Source organism: Zea mays, chromosome 7 (genome assembly GCF_902167145.1).
Source record: "Zea mays cultivar B73 chromosome 7, Zm-B73-REFERENCE-NAM-5.0, whole genome shotgun sequence".
Classification (NCBI taxonomy): Eukaryota; Viridiplantae; Streptophyta; class Magnoliopsida; order Poales; family Poaceae; genus Zea; species Zea mays.
The window spans coordinates 5566376-5580139 of NC_050102.1; the positions used below are offsets into that span (position 1 = coordinate 5566376).

A 13764-nucleotide genomic window follows, 5' to 3' on the forward strand; every position below is an offset into this window, starting at 1 on the left:
GTGCTGGTGCATGAGGCAGGCGTCGTACTAGTGCATGCAATGCAACCGTAGGAGTGCGTTGCGTACCCTGGTCTGTCCCTGCGGCCTGGCCTGCCGCCCTTGTTCGTTGCGGATGCGGGGGGTGCCGGGTGGGTACTGTACTGTACTACTGGGTAGAGAGAAGTAGATATAGATAGATAGAGAGAGAGAGAGGTCGGTCACCCCGGGCGCGGGACACAGCCTCTGCGAAAAAGCGATCCATGTCGCGCCTAGCTTTGACCCGGAACGGATCCCCCAACCAGGAACCAGCAGAGCAGGAGGGCCAGGCCACCACCTCTCGCCATTCCATTCCCGGTCCTAGCTAGTCCTGTTCTGTTCCTGTAGCAGTAGCTACGGTACTACGAGTCCTCCTCGACGTCCCAGGCACTACTCCACTCCACGCAGCAGCAGGCAGCGAGCATCTCTCGACCAGATGCATACAAGCTACACCCTCCTCGGCTCCGATCCTACCCATGCCGGCCCAGGCGGCCTATAAAAGCGCACCCCCGGCCCGTCTTCCTCCCACTGCATGCCCATTGCCCCCCCGGCCTTCGCCGTGCCAACGACACACCTCATCACCGGCCGGAACATTCCACGACCGAAGAAACCAGTCCCTAGCTAGTCCACGCACGACCAACAAGGCAGGCGAGCGACGACAGTCCAAAGCCTCCAAGAAGAAGAAGAACGAAGATGCTGCGGATGGAGGTGCAGCAGCAGCAGCAGGAGTCGGGAGTGAGCGGCGGCGTGGTGGCGGACGCGGCGGCGGCATCCGGGGCGGATGCCGCGCCGACGACGACGACGATGGTGGCCGCGGCGCCGCACTCGGCGTCGGCGCTGGCGGTGTACGAGCGGGTGGCGCGCATGGCGGGCGGGAACGCGGTGGTGGTGTTCAGCGCCAGCGGCTGCTGCATGTGCCACGTCGTCAAGCGCCTGCTGCTGGGCCTCGGCGTCGGCCCCACCGTGTACGAGCTCGACCAGATGGCCGCCGGCGGCGGCGGGGGCAGGGAGATCCAGGCGGCGCTGGCGCAGCTGCTGCCGCCGGGCCAGCCGCCCCTGCCCGTCGTCTTCGTGGGCGGACGCCTCCTCGGCGGCGTCGAGAAGGTCATGGCGTGCCACATCAACGGCACCCTCGTCCCGCTCCTCAAGCAGGCCGGCGCGCTCTGGCTCTGATCGCGCCGCCGCCGTCGTCGTCGTCGATCGGCCACTGCAACAGTGTGTGTGTGTGGGTGTCCATCTCCGTGCATGCGATCGATCGCTGCCCCTTAGACCTTAGTTAGTTACTCACTTACTACCTTAGCTTGCGTTTTAATGTAACCTCTACTAAGCTAGCTAGCTCTTGTTCTGTTCCGTGCCCATGCATGAGAGAGATCGAGTAATGCTGCAATCGCCTGCTGCAATTAATGCAGCAGCGCACGACGTCGCCGATATATGATGGTGCATCGATTATTGCACTCCGATCCATGGATATCATCGATCTTAACCGGACGTGGACGTACGGTGCCCCGGCCGGTGCAGGCAGATCGAGGAGGGCGGCGGCCGGCGATGCCCCCGGCTGAGGTCACAGAGCAGCAGCCGGGGGCCAGTCAGCAGCCTTGTAAAAGCGTACGTACGTACGTACGTCGTCGAGACATCAACGACGTACGGGGACGCAACGCAACGCAACCAGCCAAAACGGGATCGTTCGAACTAGAGCAAGACGTACGTACGGCTTTTGATGAGCTGGCGGTGTTAGACTGTTAGACATAAAAAAATACATAATACTATAATAAACATACAAGCTATCCATGGTTTCTAGCTTTATGCATGTTGGGGCTGCACTAATGACCATAGTAATTCGCTCATCAAGTGTTGTGAGGTACCATGGAAACTTCAAACTACGTACAGTTAGCAAATATGGACCAAACACAATGCACAAAATTTTACGTGAAAAGACTTTATAGGAAGAAAAAACACGAGCGTCAATCGTCAATCTTCATTATACGATGAGAGCTTATAGAACATAGAAAATACCTTCTCGTGCGACTTATAAGTTGTATATATATACGACGGACAAACTATAGTCTAATATGAAAATAAATCCACTAATTGATATAACCCGACCTGCACATGTGCCTCCAGACGTCCTCGCAAGACTCGCGCTAAAATTCACACGCAAGACTCGCGCTAGAATTCACATTGTATTTCAATAAACTCCACCTCATGGAGACGGCGGCGGTGCATCAGCAGGCAGAGGAGGGCGCGACGGCGACGCTCCCCCGGGCGGGGCCCTAGCTAGCTGATGTCAGGGAGCAGGAGCCAGAGCAGCCTTGAGCTGGGCCTGGGCAGCTGGCGATCGAGCGTCCCTTTGTAAAAAAAAATAAATAAAAAAGTGGCTTTTGACGGGCCAGCTGCTGGCGGCGTTAGTTTGTTGGCGCTTCGCTTTGTAGTAGATGAACGTAACCACACTTGTTTGTATAGTGCAGCATGCATGTATCGTGGTTTGGTATTGTGCTATTGCGATTTGCGAGCGTCGTCCGGACGGTCAAAGCAAGGTGACGTATATAGGGCAGCAGGAGGGGAAGCTAGCCGTTGCGTGGTATGCAGCGCTGCTTTATTTGGATGCATGCATATACATGGGGAGGGTAGATATATATCGATCAGTGGAGAGACCAGCCAAACAATGGAGGGCATGCATCACGCATGCATGGCGTGGCGACCTGACAGAGGCAACTGCGCCGCGACGACGATGGCAATATGCCGACCGCGCGCGCCGAGTCGGTGCAGTGCAGTGGGTCGGTTTCCGGGAATAGGCCCGGCAAGCTGCCGCGGCCGCGAAAGCGAAAACCCATGCATTGCCAGCAGTCTCTCTGGTGCCGCCGATGCGAGCGTACGTGACGAGGGAGGTACGGTGCACTGTCTGTCCCCGGCCATGGCAGTGCGCAAATGCAAAGACGAGCAGCTGCATGCAGACTATCAAAGTCGAACAAGTTCTTGTTTTTTCATTAGCATCAAGCAGCTCTTCATAACACGAACCATCAATGCTGCCCATTCAATTTTGAAATGAAAACTAGTTTCGAGATCTCCACTTTTTTTTTTTTTGTCAACCTCGTTGCTTGTTTCGGTACACGACCATATATATACATGCATGGTCACAATGGTATGACCATGCATGAGTCCCACATTGTTTCTAAACGAAGCAGTGCTAAATAATGTGAACCCACCCCACCCCCACCCCCCACCCCCCGGGTCTTGCATCACGAGGTCTAGCAAGGTCAGTTTCTTGACGACACAACCTCTCTCGGGTAAAAATTTCACCCCCTTCTCTTGCAAGATAAGCTTATGGTGGCCACGACTACGTGAATGCACTCAAAACATCAACCACTAGTAGTTAGCAATAAAAAAAAAGGTTTAAGTTGGTGTGCAAAATAATGAACATAACAGACAAGTGGGATTAATATCTAATATCTTCCTTTGAGAGAAATTAAATTCACCTCGCGTGTTTGATGCTCCATCATACCCTTATCCTCGCATGTTCGATGCCATGGCAAAGTGGTGGCGTTGCCTCTCAGACCACAACGAGATGACGAGCCGACGAGTGAAGAGAGGAGGCAAGGCAATGCTCATCCAACACCTAGTCGGTCAATGGCTGAAAGAATGGGTGAGCCGCTAGTGGGCTAGCGCGAGGGAATGGGATCGAGCCGAGCTCGAGGTGGAGAACCTAGTTTTTATTGCATTTGTTGGCTCCATCTAATATATAAAACTTGTTTGTTTTGTTATATATCTAAACCTAGGTATACTATACTAGGTTATAAAAACAAAGTGGGGCTATGGCCCCACCTTAACAAACCATGTGGGTCCGCCACTGACTATGAGTACATATGCAGTACTTGCCATGTGTGGCTTGGAGGACTTGCTCACGCATAAGCCGTGTGTGACCGATGCATGCATATGCAAAACAAATGGAATCAGAGACCCGGGTGAGTGCTGCATGCTGATCTCGCGTCCTCAACCGTATACGTACGTTGCCGGCTAAAGCTGGCATCACCCCCCCCCCCCCCCCCCCTCTCTCTATCTCTCTCCCTTGAAATCAACTTTTCTTTTAACGCTCTCTTCGTTTCCATGGCATGCATCGTTCGCCTCCCCCCCCCCCCCCCCCCCCCTCATTGCTCCATCCGGCCTTGCGTTGTATACCACCTCCGACGACCCTAAATAACAGATAAAGTTTTAGTTTCCATGAGTGAAGCCTCTATGCTTTATTCTTAAAATCCGACGACCAATTCTATTATATAAAAAGGAGTATAATTGGTGTACAAATGCATGGCACTGGAAAAAAAGTCAAGCGTTAAAATACATTCCATGTCATTATCAAACTATATATGTTAACTAGGTGAGTACCCGTGCGTTGCAACGAGATCATATAATAACATAATAAGTTATATACAAAATGTGTCTTATATTGTTATAAAAAATATTTCATAATCCATTTATAATCCTAGCCATACATAAATTTTGTTATTTTAATTTAGCTGTTTCATTATTTCATTGCAACCATCAGTATCATGCAGACTTCGATATATGCCACGATTTGCATGGTCTCATCATTGAAGAGCACGTGTCACACCTACCGGTAGAAGTTCCCTCGTACATTGTCAGTCATCAGGTACGCACCACCATACACGCTTGCTTAAACAAAAAAAGCAAGTGCATGTGTTTGCGAAGATAATTAAAGGCAGGCCGACACAAAAGCTACCCCGACGATGGCGAGTGGTCATTGTTGTCGGTCCTCCTCTGCGTCACCTCTGGTGCCAAGATGACGCCATAGTCCTTGATATAGTAGTCGTCGAACGCGCATGACATGACGAGTACCGATGACTCTTGGCTGGGCTGTCAAACGAAGTGCACCCCGGGCTCATCAGCGAGGTAGTACACCTAGCCGTTGCACCACCGGATGTGCCGCTCCTCTACATAAATCTTGTTCGAGGACACTCACACAACGTCAGCAACGACCGTCGTCCCAGCGCATAAGAATTCATGGCCGGTCAGTAGTGACTTACGTGGGAGGTTGAGCTTCAGGTGGATGATGAGCTGGATGGTGTGACGGCGCCGTTGTCGGATGCGGTGCCCAGAACAACCCGAGAGTCGCCGGTGTTGGCGACGACCATGAGGTCCCCCTATTTGAAGATGGACAATGCGGAGCAGCCGCTCTGAACCGCGTCCAAGCAATTGCATGCAAGGCTCTTTTTTAAATACTACTCCCTCCATCCAAAATATATAATTCAGGAATCTCGTTGATAATTATCTACTACTACACATTATGCAAAGGTAGCAGGTAGACTTTGAGAGAGATGTATTATATATTTTTACTATAACAAATATTAACATAAACACACATGTGGTGTAGTAGTAGCTACGAGCACATTTGCTTGAGAGGTCGCAGGTTCGAATCTCATTGGAGCCACATTTGTGAGAATGAGATTTGCGGGGAGGGGGGCACTAGCAACATGAATGAGAATGGGAATGGGCTTTACGGGGAGGGGAGAATGGGAAAGACATTGCGGGAATGGAAATGACAGAACACGGAATGGCAGCCTACCCTTTACCGTCTTAATAAGTAGTAGAGATCAGGCAACACAGCAGAGTAGTATTGCACCGTTACCAGTTCAGCTGAGGCTGAGACTGAGCGCGCAAAGGTACAGTTTGTGTCCGGCAAGGGAAGACGACGAGTCGACGACCGACCGACCGACAGACCGAGGACCGGACCGCCGGACGGGAAAGTCAATGGGCTGGACAGTTTCATGCTAGTGGGCTGAACAATCTGTTATTTGATGTGGCCCACCACTGTTGAGGTCCACTAGTCCTTTACTCCTTTGGAGCGACGAGTCGGCCCATATCCTAGTTCCGCAGAGAAACTGACGAAGAGACCAGTGGAAGTTGGAACCCTGAAACCCGCTGCCTACAACTGCAGCTCCGTTTTATTTTGCCTTTTCACACGACGGCAATCTGGTTTTTATTTATAGCGTAACGGAAATACTATACTACAGCAGAGTTTTTTTTTATTTGGATAAAGGCGTTGGCGTGTTGCAAATAAAGACGCGTGTCGGTGTCACAACGAAGAAGAAAAAAAAGCAGGTTGATACCTACCACTATACTGTACCATATAGAGCGCACATGCAGCTGTGCTCTCCCTTCTTCCCCCATCCATCCATTGATCCATACAATCTTCGGTTCAGCGGCCATGCCCATGCATGCATGGACAACAGGTCCCTTCGCTTGCTTTAGCTTTGATGGAGCGCACCACGCAAACGCGACAGAAGAATCTGTCTGGAGTACGTGGAGACGGGCCGGGATTGTACTAGCCCGGCCGGTCCACCTGTAGCTTACTGACAAATGGTCTCTCTGGAGGGGGGACGATATAGGAGTAGAAAGGTACTTGGATAAGGTTCCAGCAGAGTGAAACTTCAGTTCTCTGCGTATCTTCCAGGCCAGGGAGAACATGAAGCCCTAGTAATATTTTCTTCTTGTATTCGTTTATTGGACTTTGGGACATATATGTATGTTAAGTTTCTAGGATCTTTACTGAGTCCACTTAGCAATCCGAGAACTCACTTAAATAAACAACAGAGAACTTGCCTAGTCATCTTGATCCATGCAGATCTAATGGCAAATAAGCAAAAGCTACATATCTAAATGATACCAAAACAACGTCTTAGAATTTAGAATGGAGGGAGTGGATAAAGAATTATTAGTAGCTCTTCATCATCTTGAAAGGGAGGGATGGATGATGCGAACGATATGGATTTGGAATCCAAATTGGTAGACACTAGCACTAGGCAGGGAACGGTGGGAACCAGTCAGTCACCACGCTCACTTTGGCACCACACGAGTGTCACAGGCTGCCCGGGCCACACACTTGGACTGCATGCTTCGCGATGTTCGGCAAGCAAGAGCACCCAGCCTTCGAGGGTATGCCCGACTGCCCGCCCGCTTTGTTTGGCCCGCGCCTTTTCCGTGATCCTGCTTCGCATTTTGGTACGAATAGCCGTGGACAAGAAACTATTTGCTTACCTGGGAGGCTGGGAGAGACTAGAGGACTAATCTGAATTCTCCTATTATGTTAACACAACAGACTTCAAACGAGATTTTTTTTAAAAAAAAAATCAATACATATTGTATCGTCGATGGTCTAATGATAAAATTGAAAAGGTGCAGTGCAGGCTAATGTACTCTGCCAGGGAACAGGTGCAGCCTAAAGTACTCACACTTCTGCCCGGAATTGCTTGGGCGGGGGGCGGCAGCAAATATGAGATGCCTTCTCCGATTAATATACAGTGGACTACTCTATTACAGCAGTAATACCGATCGGTGGCTGTTATTTTCCCTCTAATCATCATCAGAGCGTCACCATCGCTCACGCGCGCGCGCAGTCAAAGCTGCAAGTCGACAGCACGCGCACTTGGAGTCAATTCGGCGGCCCCGGAATCTTCTCGTTTTATCAGCCTCTCTCTGTAACAATCCACACGCAACAAGACAGACGATGCTCCACGTAGTATATACAACACGCGCATACCAGTCTAAACTCGAAGCCCTGATTGGGAGCTCAGCTGATTGAGCAGTCCAAGAACCAAAGGATAAGGTGGGTGGGGGGACCGCCGGAGCCGGGAGGGACGAGAAGCGAGCGAGGTGCCGTCGTCAGCTAGCACTAGCAGCCATGGAAGGCGGCGCGCACGAGTTCGACGGCTCCACCTTCAAGGAGTGCTTCTCCCTCTCGTGGAGGAACCCCTACGTCCTCCGCCTCGCCTTCTCCGCCGGCATCGGCGGCCTGCTCTTCGGCTACGACACCGGTGCGTTGCGACTGCGTGCGCGTCCTTCTTCCTGCCTGTGCTGTGTGTCACTGTAGTGTAGTTCCATTTCTTCACCCGCCATATCCAGCTCAAAGAAAGATGGGCCCTATAGGAGTTCGGATGATGATCGTGTCCAGCTAGATGATATGGCTAGCTAGCTATTGGTGACCGAACTGTGTTTAATTTCCTGTTAGCGTCTGCTAGCTGGAAAAGTGTTCGACGATATCGTACGTGTTATTAGTGAGCAAGTGACCAGTGACGTGAGCTCCGCTTCCGTGTCTGTGCGTGCGTGTGATGAGTGCTGCAGGTGTCATTTCGGGAGCTCTGCTCTACATCCGCGACGACTTCGTTTCAGTGGACAGGAACACATGGCTTCAGGTAAGAAGAGCCAAAAGAACAACAAGGAAAAGGATCAGTCTCGTCCGATGGGCGCCGAGAAACAACAAACAACGCTGACTGATGACCGCGCCATGCCATGCAGGAAATGATCGTGAGCATGGCGGTGGCCGGCGCGATCATCGGCGCGGCCATCGGCGGGTGGACCACGGACCGGTTCGGGCGGCGGGCGTCGATCCTGGTGGCCGACTCCCTCTTCTTCGCGGGCGCGGCGGTGATGGCGTCGGCCACGCGCCCCGCGCAGCTCGTGGTGGGCCGCGTCTTCGTCGGCCTCGGCGTCGGCATGGCCTCCATGACCTCCCCGCTCTACATCTCCGAGGCGTCGCCCGCCAGGATCCGCGGCGCGCTCGTCAGCACCAACGGCTTCCTCATCACCGGCGGCCAGTTCCTGGCCTACCTCATCAACCTCGCCTTCACCAAGGCGCCGGGGACGTGGAGGTGGATGCTCGGCGTCGCCGCGCTCCCCGCCGTCGTCCAGTTCGGCCTCATGCTCGCACTGCCTGAATCCCCGCGCTGGCTCTACAGACAGGTATCCATCCATCCAATTCGCCTACTCTTCTTTTCTTCTGTCCATTTTTTTTTTGGTTGGCTACGAGCCTACGACGAACTGGAATGAAACAGGGGAGGGCGGAAGAAGCAGAGGCGATCCTGCGGCGGATCTACTCGGCGGAGGAGGTGGAGCGGGAGATCGAGGAGCTGAAGGAGTCGGTGGCGGCGGAGCGTGGGTCGTCGGAGAAGCTGAGCCTGGTGGCGCTGGTGCGGACGGCGACGGTGCGCCGGGGGCTGGTGGCCGGCGTGGGGCTGCAGGTGTTCCAGCAGCTGGTGGGCATCAACACGGTGATGTACTACAGCCCGACGATCGTGCAGCTGGCTGGGTTCGCGTCCAACCAGACGGCGCTGGCGCTGTCGCTCGTCACCTCGGGCCTCAACGCGCTCGGCTCCGTCGTCAGCATCTACTTCATCGACCGCACGGGGCGGAGGAAGCTGCTGGTCATCAGCCTCGTGGGCGTCATCCTCTCGCTCGGCGTGCTCACGGCCGTGTTCCACGAGACCGCGTCCCACTCCCCGGCCGTGAGCGCCACCGAGACCGCTCGCTTCGACGCCTCGCTGACGTGTCCGTCCTACCGCCCGTCGTCGCCGGCCAGCGGCGGGGCGTCCTGGGACTGCACCCGGTGCCTCAAGGCGGCCGCGGGTTCGAGCGAGTGCGGCTTCTGCGCGTCGGGCGCCGGCAGGCTCCTCCCGGGCGCGTGCCTGGTGTCCAACAACACGGTGCGCGACGCGTGCCACGGCGAGGGCCGGCTGTGGTACACCCGCGGGTGCCCGAGCCGGTACGGCTGGCTGGCGCTGCTGGGCCTGGCGCTCTACATCATCTTCTTCTCCCCCGGCATGGGCACGGTGCCGTGGATCGTCAACTCGGAGATCTACCCGCTGCGGTACCGCGGCGTGTGTGGCGGCGCGGCGGCCACCGCCAACTGGGTGTCCAACCTGGCCGTGGCGCAGTCGTTCCTGTCGCTGACGGAGGCCATCGGGACGTCGTGGACGTTCCTCATCTTCGGGGGCCTGTCCGTGGCCGCGCTCGCCTTCGTGCTCGTCTGCGTGCCGGAAACCAAGGGTCTCCCGATCGAGGAGGTGGAGAAGATGCTCGAGCGCCGGGAGCTCAGGCTCAGGTTCTGGGCCCCGCGACACACACAAGACAACGGCAAGGAGAGTGGCAAGAATGCCGGCGTTTGAGACTGTTTGCTCCAATTTCTACGCTAAAATTGTTGTTCACAATCTACGCTAGAATTATGGTACAAACTGGAAGAAAGTGTATTAGTTTCTAATGCCTAAATTCGGTTATCTGATTCTTTTTGAGGAAATTGAATCTTGTTGAGACAAGTCGGTATTATTATTAAATTGAAGAAAAGAGAAGTAAAAAGAAGACTGAGACACCTTCGTCCAAGCCCAAAAGGCCTCTAAATTGTGCCTTACATATATGGCCCAACAGACAGCCAGGCCCAGGTAAGCTTCCTCTACTTCGGTGGCGCCAACACGCAACACCCAATCCGCCCAAGCGCGCGCGCAAATTCCACACTCTCCTCGACCCTCGATTCGTTCCCGCCGCCAACCAAGCGACGTCTCCTCTTCCACGCATCCTAGGGCGGCGACACCTGCCAAGAACACCCGTCGCCGCGCTCTCCCGATGGCGACCAGCGACGAGCTCGCCCAGATCGACATCTCTAAGGAGGTACGCAACGTCATGCCGCGTCGACCCTCCGCGCTGCGGAACGCCCACCCGCGAGGTGTTCGACGGTTTGTCTGACCCACCCTTCCTGCAGGAGAAGGACAAGCTGGTGGCGGAGGTGATGCGCTACGTGCTCTTCAAGACGCACCAGAGCTCCGACTGCCCCATCAAGCGGGAGGAGCTCACCGGGATCATCACCAAGAACTACCGCCAGCGCGCGCTGCCCACGCTGGTCATCAACGAGGCCAAGGAGAGGCTCGCCGCAACCTTCGGCTACGAGATGAGGGAGCTACAAAGGACCCGCGCGCCGGCCACGCGCTCTGGCCGGCCGGCACAGCGGCAGTGTAAGGCGTCCTTTTTTTCTCTCTCTCTCGTTTATTATTATTTTGTTCCTTTCCTCTGTATGTCAACCACAGCGGTTACGGGCTGGCAATGACTGGTAGAATGTGTGGGAAATGTCTTTAGTTAACGCGGATGCCAAGAGCTATGTTCTGGTCAGCATGTTAGACCCTGAGGTGTACAGCAAGTACGTCGAGGACAAGGCCGCCGCCCATCTGTCCGGCTTCGCTTTCGCTGTCATTGGCATTATTCATCTTGCTGGTGGCAAAATGCCCGAAGGTAAGGAAAAGGGGATCAAAACATATCCTTTGGTTAGGAAAACATCCTCCTCTGATGTTCCCAAGTTCTTTCGGATCCCATTTTAGAGGACCTCTGGCATCAGTTGAAGCGGGTGGGTTTGAACGAGACTGATGAAGCTCACCTTGTTCTTGGCAACAATAAGCAGGCGCTCGAACACCTAGTGCAGCAAAGGTTGGTCCCGGTGCGCGCTCTGGAAGCTGTAGTCCATTGCAAAGAATTCGGTTGCTTCATCGGTTCCATTGATGCAGGTACTTGCTGAAGGAGAAAATTGCTGGACCGGAAGGTCATTTCGTGATGTACGAGCTTGCCGAGAGGGCGTTGGATGAATCCATCAGCGTGAAGATTAAAGATCATATTTCACAGGTCTGTAAGCATCACAATGTGGCGATAGCATTGCACCTTTCAGTCTGTTAAGACTGCTGACTTTTCCACGGTAATAAGTAGCAACAATGACGATAATGTGTCAGGATCATAATAACAGCCATATAAACCATCATGATTAAATGCGATCCCTGTTGATTGTACAATTAGCTGTGTATGCTGCATGTTTATTCTTAAACCAACCTACTCGTGATTAAGAGCGCCATGCCCTGTGGATTTGTTGCCTTTTCTATCATTGGAGAAGTTGGTTGGCATTAATTTTCGTCAGTCATGTGTATGCCAAGGAGGTTGCCTGTATTTGTTCCATAATCTTCTTTGAAAGATGAAATAAAACTGCAAGCAATTGTGGTTAAAAAAAACATTTCACTTCTGATAACAAGCGGCATAGAAGCCAATCAACAGTAGGGGAACCTGACGTCCTGAATGCATTGGTAAACACTGTGAAATCAGATTCTATTAATTGAGACCATTGCTTGTGAAAGAAAGCACCTTTTTTTTCCTTCTTATCTTGTGAAATGTGAAGTGATGTTGTTTGGTGTCTGCTAAAAAAGAAACTTCTCTTTTTCCCCTCTTATTGTTGAGTAGGTTGTGGGCACATGCTTGCAGAAGTAGATTGAAGTGGATGGATACGACAATCAGTAGGTATTACCGCTGCATCAAATATTTTTGCTTGCTTCTAGATCAAATTATCACTGCCTTGTCATGGGTGTAGTAGGGAGGTTACAATGCACACTGCTACTAACATGTTTCTCTTATCTCTCAGCCCTGTAGGTTATCTGCCTTGCGGTAGGACTAGCTGACTCTTATCAGGCTGGGAAGCTACATATCATCTTGCATGGATACGAGGCTCGTACTCTGCATGCAGATTTTGTACAGGAGATGTGTGCTTGACAAGCCCTGGCAACTTTGGTGTTACTATATCCTTGATTATCTAGATTATTATGTGGACGACATGCTGTTGATCATCGCAGCAGGCTTGGCACTACCTTTTGCAGTGACCTAATGTCACAAAACAGCCTGTCAGTCATTGCATGCGTTGTGCTCTCCTTCTGTGTGTAGCTGAGTATTCAGTGACCTGACCACATCGACATCATAACGATAATGCTGTAGCGCGCCGAGTCCATTCACAAGTCTTGACTCTTGACTCGCAGTAAAAATCAATTTATTTCAATTTATTTTTGAACCAAAATTTATTTAGGATCTTGATATTTTGTGAAAAATCATTTGAACTATGATCCATTATCACCCTATGTAGTACGAGAATCCGCATCTCTAGCTTAGCTAGCTTTCGGATAGCGTTCTTTTCGTGAGAGCCGGCGATCTTTACAATGCCTTCCTTCTTGTTATCTTGTACGGACAAATTCCACCTTTCAGATTAGTACACTCTCTTCGCCAAAGGTTTCGCTCGTGCATCCATCCATTTCTACCGATTATTTATCGTTTGCTAGTTTGTTTTTAAACTAAACCACGACAAATAAAAAAGAAACGGAAATAAAAAAGAAACGGAGGTAGGGTAACACGCCACAAAACTGAAATTTTCTACGGCGCCATTGCTTGGTTTGGCGCTATGAAGCCTGCATGTCTGCCTCATCTTTTGAAGCATTTTGGTTAGGGGCGGTGCGATGCGTGTAAACTAATTACTACGTAAAGATCAATCCGCTGGTACTATATGCTTGTGGATCATGTTTACGCTTTAGTTGCAAAAGCGCTAGATCTTTTTTTTTTCTTAAAAAAACAAATAAGTTCCTTGTGTTGCTGGCCACACACTATAGGCAGGTACATGGTGTTGTTAATATAAGAAAGAAAAAGTGAAGTTAGTCCTGATGCTAGCTGTCTGATATCGATAGACCAGTTTATAGTTTGAATTTAACTTATTAATTGCTCTTTTGTGTAGTCTTTGGGGGGTGGGAGGGGGGGGGGGAGGATTCACAGAAGTATATAAATTTATGCACGTCTCATTACAATATGCGGGTAATAATAAAAGTTTTGATTGTTGAGTAGCTAGAGACAAACTGAAAACGCCACTTATCTGTGAGCTGTGATAGGAGGGAGCAGCAGCAATAGCGTAGCAGTAGTGCAGGAGAATCGATACCCCCACGTCCCACACGACGTACCATATGAATATGATGTGTACATATATAATTATAAATATAAAAATGGTAATCGAACATTACTGTGTTCTGATATAAGACATTTTTGGTACATCATAATAACTTATGAACGCGCGCGCACAACTGCAAATAAAAGAAAATCTGTTGAATCACACTAGGCAATTGTGGACATATA

The 13764-nt window shown here is 51.6% G+C and overlaps 3 protein-coding genes across 4 annotated transcripts; all 3 read left to right on the forward strand.

Moving 5' to 3' along the window:
- The first annotated feature begins 467 nt into the window (after window positions 1–467).
- LOC103631945 (glutaredoxin-C9) lies at window positions 468–1435 on the forward strand. The gene has a single exon (XM_008653797.3). The coding sequence runs from the start codon at window positions 709–711 to the stop codon at window positions 1186–1188; it is 480 nt and encodes a 159-aa protein (XP_008652019.1). The 5' UTR covers window positions 468–708; the 3' UTR covers window positions 1189–1435.
- Window positions 1436–7595: 6160 nt separating this feature from the next.
- LOC100501657 (uncharacterized) lies at window positions 7596–10110 on the forward strand. 2 transcript variants are annotated; one of them, NM_001323549.1, is made up of 4 exons: window positions 7596–7838; window positions 8146–8216; window positions 8320–8763; window positions 8856–10110. In NM_001323549.1, exons 1-4 carry the CDS (start codon window positions 7706–7708, stop codon window positions 9963–9965), a joined length of 1758 nt encoding a protein of 585 aa, NP_001310478.1. In that variant the 5' UTR covers window positions 7596–7705; the 3' UTR covers window positions 9966–10110. The 2 variants fall into 2 exon arrangements, with proteins under 2 accessions (NP_001310478.1, NP_001183264.1); NM_001196335.1 differs by having other exon boundaries at window positions 7598–8216; window positions 8856–9413.
- Window positions 10111–10302: 192 nt separating this feature from the next.
- Window positions 10303–12663, forward strand: LOC100194084 (uncharacterized). The gene is made up of 7 exons (NM_001367045.1): window positions 10303–10461; window positions 10553–10802; window positions 10924–11076; window positions 11163–11268; window positions 11346–11460; window positions 12064–12120; window positions 12242–12663. Exons 1-6 carry the CDS (start codon window positions 10417–10419, stop codon window positions 12088–12090), a joined length of 696 nt encoding a protein of 231 aa, NP_001353974.1. The 5' UTR covers window positions 10303–10416; the 3' UTR covers window positions 12091–12120; window positions 12242–12663.
- Window positions 12664–13764: the final 1101 nt, after the last annotated feature.